Genomic DNA, 9,498 nt, shown 5'->3' on the forward strand with positions numbered 1-9,498 from the left:
TCAAATATTAGCAGAAAGACAAGTCATTAAAAACGATGGGCTTTTTTAAAAAAAAGGTGCCTCTGTCATTTTATTTTGTTTGGGAATAACAAAATCTGCAGGAAGGTATTGGGGAAGAAGCATAACAATTGAAAAATAAAAAAATTTATGATATTTCTATATTTGTCAAACTGCCTGAAATAATGGTCTTTATTTTATTTTCTGTAGGAATCTTTTGTCTTTGAAAGCAACTGTCTCTTCCAAGTGGATGAATTTGGTTTTTTTCTGAGCTGGAAAAGTGAAGGAAAGGTATATTACAATTATGTCAGAAATGTATATTCGATATTATTGCACTTGGTTTATATTCTGGCTAGCTTTTAAGAACCTAAAATACCATGTTAGTTTATTTAGAAAACTAGCTTTCATTGTATTCTTTCAGAATTGACAGAAATGAAGTGTTCAAGAGGGAATTAACTGATATCAAAGAAAATAGACTGTTTAGTGTTTATTGACAGTATTTGCAAATAAGATTCACTGTTTATTTTTGCTGCAATTCCTAATGGAACTGTGTGTCAACAGACCTTTGAACTTGTACCTGTTTTTGTCATTTCAGGAAGGACAGGTATTAGAATGCTCCCTGATCAACAGTGTTCGCTTTGGAGCTGTACCAAAGGTACTCTAGTTAGGTTATACTCTTCATTTAAACAAAGAACATTTAAACTGAAGTTGAAATGCAGGTTGGCATTGATTTCTTCAAATAATACTAGCAACACAGTTTTTATTTTGCAATCGTGATCTAAAATTTTACATTTTGAAGTAATTTGGCGTGATTGGAGTGGGAAGGTTCAGCCATCTGGTCTTTCTGATGCAGTACAGGGTTCAGGATGTAGTGAAAGATGAACAACAAATATAAAAAGCACATATCAGGGGTTTTTAATTATTTTGGTAATAGTGTATTATGATGCTTCTTTTAGGGGTCTGGGAAAAAATGTTTCATTTTTCAAATTTTGCTCCTGTCTCTTTAAAATTCGTTTTATCTTGACATAAAACATAGAAAGTTCTGTTCACATCCCTCTTTATGCAGTTAGATGGTCAGAGAGGGCAGCCAGTCATGGCCTGCCTTTTTGAAGAGTATCAACAGAAGTACTAGCTAGGAGTTCTGGAGAAAGCCAAAACTTTGGAAATATTCTCAGTGCTGTTCTTCAGAAGAAATATGAAGGCTTTTCTGCAACGAATTGTGGCCCTCTCTCCTCCAGGCCTTTAGTTAAGAAGATTTGTTGTGAAGTGAGATACCTGCTAACACCTCTGCATTTCCACTTCTGTGCGTTAAGTGGTTTTGTATTAACTGTAGATAACTCTCTCTTAGTAATTGTCTTGGGAATCCATAGACTAAGATCTTTCCCCCATAGAGAAGGGGCATGAGAAGTGGTGGTGCAGATAACCTCATGCTTCGTGTGCTGACAGCCATACCAGTATGCTTCAGGCTTCACCTCTGCCTTTACGTAGCTAATTTGCTCTTTAAAACAATATGCCCATTAAATCTGTAGCCCTTGGCCCACAGCAGAGACACAGCTTGTATGACATGTCACTAAGAAACAGCCAAAAAGTCACAGAGATCGTAAATCTCAGGAACTAAGGGCTTAACTCAATTGGAATAATTAACTTAGATATTAATATTATTTCCAGTCTTCGGAGTGATTAATTTATCTTTTTCATGATGAAAATATATGTAATTTCTAATTTAACTTCCTAAAGTACAATAAAAATATTTCATTTACTTCTGAGTTCTCACAATCATGTTCCTAACTGTTAGAATATGTTGTTTTTCAGGTTTGCACACCGTAATTCTAAGTGAAAGTACTCTTTTAAGATAATTGGCAAAGGTTTAAAGGTGTAAATGTATATGGAGATGAAAACACATCTTTACCATAGTGCATCCTGTAACAGGAGTGCTGCAAATGTAACAAGTTATTTATTCTGTTTCACAGGATCCCAAGATACTGACTGCACTTGAGGCTGTTGGAAAATCAGAAAATGAATTGGAAGGACGGATAGTGTGTGTTTGCAGTGGCACAGATCTGGTGAACATCAGCTTCACTTTCATGGTAGCGGAAAACACAGAAATAGCCAAGGTATTTCACAATTAAACAGTGTGTGGGAGATAAAAATAAAAGAAGAGCTCGTCAGCAGTACTCAATTGTTTTTTCCAAGTCAGCCTCCTTGGCTGACTGAAATACATGGTTCAGTGTCTGCTGCCTCACTCTTCAAAAGGACAGCAAACATCCATTTGGAGCATTCTATAACAGTCTCTGTGCCATCAGGAAAAGAAACAGTGATTTTTATCAGGCTCTGTGTGCATGGTGATTTATCAAAATTAGACACTGAGACCATTAAATACAGGACAGAGCATTCCCTCAGCTGTTTACTACCTCTGTGCAGGGATTGTACAGCAGACTGTGTGATGATTATGCAGTGATCTGTAACAGGGATGCTGAAGGGAAGTGCAAACACTTTCATTTTCCTGATGGGTGGAGTTCAGCCCTCCAAAATTTTGTTCAGCGATAACCTAATTGTATTGTGTGGTTCATATTATTTGAAAAGACAAAAGCAGGAAAGAAAATTCTCTACAGTTCAGGGGATCCCAGTGTACCCAGGTTCTTTGCTGTTTCCCGTTGACATGGAAAAGTCTTAAGCAAACAGTGGTGGCTTTTTACACGTCATCTTTCCTGAGAGCTTAAGATTGCAGTTCACAATGCAAGATCTGTGGCTCCACCTGTCCTGGTACTTGAGCTGTGTGCTGTACATTCCTCTGAGAAATTTGATCCAGACTGCTGATAGTGTGCTGCTAGCTTAGGTCCAGGCATTCAGGGGATTTCAAAAATACACGTTCTTTGCCTTTCTGATTTATGTGCTTACGATGTGTCTATTTGCCTGTGAAATCAACACTGAATAGTGATCAGTAACACACCTGCTAAATCCCTTCCTTTAAAACTGTTTGCTGAATGCAGCATCACTTAATGCCTTGGCAGATCTGGTTGATTCTTCACTGCTTTGGATCCAGACGTCTTGAAGCACTGGCAGTACTGAGTGAACTTCGTGACAGGAGAAATACTTGTAATACTTACAGGGGTACACTAAATTGATTTTACTGTGTGTATTTTCAGCAGACTTTCAGGGAAATAATGTGCTACGTTTATGTTTTGAAGATGTTGAAGATGCGAAGAAAAGGATATGTTGGCAGCACTCCCAACAGTGTGTCTGATTTATTCTGAAAACAGAAAGTTGCAATTAAGTTTCTCAGCCACCTTCGATCTGAATAACCTGTGTTAGACTAATTGGTTTGTGAGGGTGTTGGCCAGTTACATAGAATGTCATAACGGATGAGCTGTCAACTGCTTCATTAACATCCAAGATACCAAAAATGGTGTGTCATGTTGCAGGTGGCTTGTGGGTAGGGTCTGAGGAGCCCATATCATAGAATCATAGAGTTTTAGGGTTTGAAATGGACCTCAGAGATCATCTAGTCCCAACCCCCTGCCTTGGGCAGGGACACCTCTCACCAGACCAATATATGTGAGAGTCTTGCATTTTGGGAGTCTTTCCACCAAAATATATATCCAGAACTGTCAGCAGTGATGATCCACCTGATCTGATCTGATATGTTTGAGGCACAAGGGAGAGGATAAAGTAGATCAAGCCAAAAAACTCAATGTAGAGCTTTCTAAGTTGCCTTTGCTGGGGGACTTGGCCTGTACTGTATTGACCTTTCCTTTTGGGTAGATACATCAATTTACTACTGTAGCTCTGTGATAAAACAAATTTTTCTAGGAGTTATCTGCATGTAGAACTGTTCTTGCTTCATTTTTCCTCTTTTGTTCATGAGGACACACCTTTTTTCTGGGACACATCTCCGCTAGAAGAACTGAGTCTTTGCATGGCGTTAAGTAGCTATGCAGCTATGAGCTGCAGTATAAAATAGGCCTTGATTTAATCTGTGTTCAAATGTAAACCTCTCTTTTTAAATGACAGAGGCAAGAGTTTGGAGAAAAAGGGGCAGTGATTGTAGCTTAAGCAGTCCAGATATGTGTAATGGGTAAAGGTGTAGTGGTTTCTGCTGTTCCTCTGCTGTTGCCATGAGGAAGGGGAGCATTACTTCCTATAGGTCTTCTGTCCCTTCATCAAATAAACCAAGGTCAGGATTGTTTGGTACCTTATTGGGATACTTTATAACAAGGGAATTGAGTGGCAGATCCAAACACAAAAGCCCAGAACCCTTCTGCCCAGAAAGGTTCTGCTTCCGTAGATAATGAAATTGGAAAAGAAGTAATTGTTACTCACTTGAAGCTGCGTTATAACGGGACTGAGTAACTATGACAAAGAAGAAAATTAATGCAATTTCCTGGCTATTCATGAAAGGAGTGGTAACACTGGGAAGCAGATTCTGACAGATCCTGTAGGACAGGATGGCGGAGTGTGGAGACAGTCCCTTAAGGTTGCCCCAGCTTTGACAGGTGGGTATGTGCAGAGCTGCTGCCTGCTGTGGGCAGTGCTGAATCCTCCCCTCCAGGCAGGGCTCATTACAGACTGGTCATGGTGATGTGTCATCATCTCTGTGCTGGGGCAGCCCCATGTTCCTCTGCCTCTTGTGCTGATCTCTCAGCAGGTCTGGACAAGACATTGCTGACCTCCAACTATAGCTATTCTCAACAACAAGAGTGTGTTTATTATCGCTCCACTTGTCTCCAAGCTCCAACTCTGGTATTTACAGTCTAACTACTTAAATTTTATTGGTGTTTTCAGCTGAGAAATTGGTTTTCATTTCCACTCTTAAAACAACCACAAAATAGAGTGTACTCTGTCTCTGATTGCAGGCAGCTGTCATGGTCCACTCCTGTAGCAGCTCCATTGTGGTAGTAGAGAGTGACTGTAAAAGGTGAAATTTAAAACCTAATGTTTAGAATCCTGATTAAATCAGGTTATATAAATGACCCTGAGCTAAAATTAAAACACACATACACACACATGCACACATACGTGTACACACACACTCACATATTAGAGGTATGAGCATATGTGTGTTGTTTTTTTTTTACTTCCCAGATGGATTTTCTATGACCTGCTAATTGGATAGTCTGTTTTCATCAATCTAGGACATTTGAAAAGGCCAGTGAGTATTTGGGGGTGAATGCCTTTAGTGCAGATGTGATGTAGTGCTGATGTTCAGCCTCAGCCCATGGCATGTAGGCTGCCTTTCCAAAGCTGACCTGAGTCTAATGAAGCTGTTGTACGTCAGTGACCCAAAATCTGGACTGCTTGCTGTCCTTGCTCATCCCATTTGGCAATGCATTAAGGAGTTTAACTTAAAAGATAAACCTAAGTGAAGTCAGCTTTTTTTACATTCTTTAACATGAGTGCATGTCGGGGTAAATTTGTCCTGACAGTTGTTCTTTCCCAGATCCAGATGTATTGTTGGGAAAGACCATCTCTCCAGCTGATAGTTTTTGCCTTTCTGCCGGGAAGTATTGTTCCCCCTGCTCTGCTGGCAGAGGACTTCATGTGAACACTCCTAATTCAATTCACAGAAGAGCCATACTGTTAAGCTCATGTCACCTGTTTAGAGGCAAAGCTCACACCAGTGTTTAGGATAATCTGGCTCTGGGAAATGCTGAGGCACACGATTATGGTAGGTAGGGATAGGAGCAGCCACAGGGGAGACAGGGTGAGGAGGATGGAGTAACATTTTACGTCAGTTGGATTTGATAGAAAATAGATGTTTTCTACAGGTGTGTTACTGAGGCAGTGAGTGACACATTGATGGCTAACCTGTGAGGCACCAGTATGAACAGCACATGCTGAAATACTTTATTAGTCATATGCTGACAAATAACAAAAAGGTAAATGCAGGCTTTATCATACAACTAATAATATTTATGGCATGGAAGATGACTGCAGTTGAAAGCATTTCATTTTGACACTCTTAAACCTCTCAGTTTTTCAGCTGGAATGGTATTTTTCATTTTTAAATTTATTTCAGTTTGTTTAAAATTGTTAGATAGATCACTGGTTTTGGTAAGATAAAACACTTCAGGCTGATCATTTTTGTTGGTGTTTCTACGATATGACTCTGTTCAATTTAGAAAAAAATTCTATTTCATAAAATCATAGAATGGCCTGGGGACCATCTAGTTCCACCCCCCCCTGCCATGGGCAGGGACACCTTTCATGAGACCAGGTTGTTTAGATCCCCATCTAGCCTGGCCTGATTGACCCTGATTTTTTTTTCCATGACATGAGCTATTAATTATTTGCCTGAATCATATTGTTAGGAGGGCAAATAGAAGGTAGCAGAAGATTCCCATGGGAATATCCCCCAAATACATTACAGAAAAGTTCTGTTTTCCCATAGCTTTGGTTTGTATTGATGTTTCAAAGCAAAACTTTCCAAGAAACCTGCAGAACATAAGCGAACAGAACTCCAGAAGCCTAGTGCTGTTTTCTGTGCCCCGTTGTGTTAGTATTTGGCTTATGACTCATAGTCCATGTGATAAAGAGTTCTAAATCATGATTGCCTTAAATATATGACCACTGCTTACATGTTCAGGTAGCCCTGTGCCAAATATGTAATTCCATGTTCTCTACAGAAGTCTTCATATCCTAGCCAGCCTTCAGTTAAGGGTCAGTGATTGCCATGTGCATTTCTGCTTTTCCATGTTCTTTACTGGCTATGCCACTGCAGAATTATCAGTAAATTGAAAACTTTAGCACTGGTTCTCCATAGCCAGGAGGGCAACTTCACTGTGTAAAGCTCCACTATGTTTGTCTTAGTTTGTATACAAAAGCAGCCAAAGTGATTTTTTCAGCCGCTTTCTGAGTAGACCCCACCAATGCTGGAAAAGTAATTCCAAGGTGGAAAGCTTCGCTGAAGTGTGGTAGCAGTCTGGACACATGGGGCAACTTCCAGTACAGAGTGTTTGTGTGAGCCTCGGCTTGCCTGATGGAATAAGTTGAAAGTCAGAAGAATCCCTTTTATCTTTGCAACAGAATTTTCACGGCAGTATGCTGTGAGTCTGTGCTGCCGTTGGTCAGGTAGGGGATGAGTTCTGCTCTGTCTCTAGTCAGGTTTCTTTGCTGTGGTTGTATGGCGTTACAGGTATGGTAATTTCCATGGAACAGAAATGAGTTCTGAGACATCTGTGTTTGAAAATAAGAGAGAAGAAGGACATCTGCTGGTCACAGCACTGCTGGCTGAGGGCGAGTGCCAAGGAGCCCTGCGAGCCCACGGCTGTCTTGGGAAGAGTTGGGAAACGTGGTTCTATTCTCCATGGGCTTCCTGAACCTTCAAGCTATCAAGGTCTTGACTCTGACAGCTGGTCACAGGCACCGAATACCAAAATCAGTGGGCAATGCCTCCTTGCCTCCCTGGCTTTCCTGATGTGTGAATTAAGTAGAGTGCAACTCTGGAGAGACTGCACTGAAAAAATGAAGGTAAAATCTCAAGAGGTCTTAATAATACTGACCTCATCAGTAAATTAGCCATGGATGACCTTGTCTAGAATTTAATGAGCTGTAGGTTACAGTGATTTTTAACCTTTCATAATTTTTGTCCTTTTTAACCCTGCCTAAATGAAAGCTTGATGGCTAAAAGAGGGCTGAAAGGCCAAAGTTACTTGTGCACTCTGACACTGCTGCCCGTGTTTTGTCAATGAACCTCAGCTAACACAGGGTCACTAAATGCCTCAGAAGCATATGAGTGCTACAGCAAAAGCTGAGAGTGCTTCTTTGAGCAATTTTTCTTGCACCTTCTCCTTCTAGAGATCTTTGACAGTGTATGTTCTTGCTAGAGAAAAACAACAGTCTGCTTATTCCAGTGTGCAGTGTAGATTTTGGCCTGTTGTGTCAGCCTGAGGGTCTGAAATTAAGGTGTACTTGTGTTTGGTTTTATTTCTTTTCATGATTGTTGTTGTAGGATTAGATGGCAGGGCCCAGATTCCTCTATGAATCTGGAATAATACTTGTATATAGAGAGCCACTCAGGAATTGTGTTGACAGATTAAAGCTACTGAAGAATATTTTGAAAACTGGAAAATATGTAGCACTAACATCAGTAGGAATCAAACATACCCTGATCTCTATGACAAACATTTTGTACTTTCTATGAGACCCAAGCGAAGTGTTTCCTATCTACCTCATTTCAGAATTTCATCTCATTATAGGATTTTCCTTCCTTGCAGAGGTAGTGATTTGAAAATGCTGAGCACGAAAGAAGAGAATTGAGGATCTTTATCCCTCTTACTTATATAGATTTCCAGGTCTTTCAGCTTGATCTGTAAAATAAGGAGTGCTGTCATAGCATATAACAAGGCTGCTGCTGTATTCTTCATAGTGTGTTAGCTGAGAAAAATCTGAGCTCTTCTTTCATCCCTCCTGCAAGGTCATCAGACAAGTGTACATTGAATCTGGAAATGGTTTGTTTTCAGGAAAGCAGTATATTGCCAGCTTGACATTCGTCAGTGCGTTCAGGCTTTGGATGTTTTGTGAATATCCATGCACTGCATCACAGTGCCTTAAAAGTGATTTTGAAGGTAGCTGTTATTTGGAGATATTCTGTCTCAGAATGACAAAGAATTTGAATGTGTTGAATGTGTTGTTGAACATGTTTGTTGCTGTATTCCTAGTTAATTTGGGGCCAGTTAATTGCTGTGGGCAGTATCTGTAGCCCCAAGCTGAAGGGCAGGCAGATGCTGCACTGTAGAGTAGCAGTGTGGTGTGGAGCAGATGGGCAAACATGTCTCTCAAATTATCATGTCTTGCCCAGGGAACATCAGACCAATGTAAAGATGGTTCATATATGGACAGAGGCTCTTATTTTGCTCCCTTGCTTGGTGCCAGCAGAGATGTGATGCTTTTGTGGCTTGTCAGTGTTTGGCTGTAGTACTGTGCTCTTTTGCTCTAAGGGAGTGCAGTTCCTGATTTGGCATCTCTATCAGGAAAGGGTATTAACACTGAAAAAAATTAGGGAGGCTCCTGAAATAGGAATCATCAAACAACTGCAAAAAAATCACTTGGCAGGTGGTTAGTGTGTTGATTTGTCTCTCTATGGGGTTTTTTTCCTAGCAGTGTTCCTTTTCCATAGCTCTTCTTGGTGTACAGAAGTCACTTCAGAACTGAGTGCTGGGTAAACTTACTCTAAATGTTAGGCTTTGTTATATCTGGTGTAGTTGTAATCCATTGCCTTCAAATCAGAATGGATCTGTAGGTGTTTATTTCCAGCTGAAATGGTGATACTGTCAGTACTGCACCAGTGACATTTTTAGCAGAAAAAAATGGGTGGAAGACTGAAACTTATTCACAACATGGGTTTTGTGTGATTTAATTTTGTAAGGCATTTTTGTTTGTGGTGCATATGCCATTGTACTGTATTGGGTCAGTGTTGAAAGGTTGAGGATTTTGAAAGGAACTATAGACTAATCCAGGTCATAGGAGGATAAATGTTTGTATAGCTGTGATGGTGTTAGTACA

At 40.2% G+C, this 9,498-nt stretch overlaps 1 protein-coding gene across 3 annotated transcripts in view; it reads left to right on the forward strand.

Moving 5' to 3' along the window:
- The window catches only part of PLCB4 (phospholipase C, beta 4), an 83,661-nt gene that overhangs the window by 2,068 nt on the left and 72,095 nt on the right, over positions 1-9,498 (forward strand). For all 3 annotated transcript variants that reach the window (XM_009079746.1, XM_009079747.1, XM_009079748.1), the window contains exons 2-4: positions 208-288; positions 593-652; positions 1,968-2,111. In XM_009079746.1, coding sequence (XP_009077994.1) covers positions 208-288; positions 593-652; positions 1,968-2,111 — 285 coding nt within the window. The remainder of the gene's footprint in view (positions 1-207; positions 289-592; positions 653-1,967; positions 2,112-9,498) is intronic.

Source organism: Acanthisitta chloris, unplaced genomic scaffold, assembly GCF_000695815.1.
Source record: "Acanthisitta chloris isolate BGI_N310 unplaced genomic scaffold, ASM69581v1 scaffold11158, whole genome shotgun sequence".
Lineage (NCBI taxonomy): Eukaryota > Metazoa > Chordata > Aves > Passeriformes > Acanthisittidae > Acanthisitta > Acanthisitta chloris.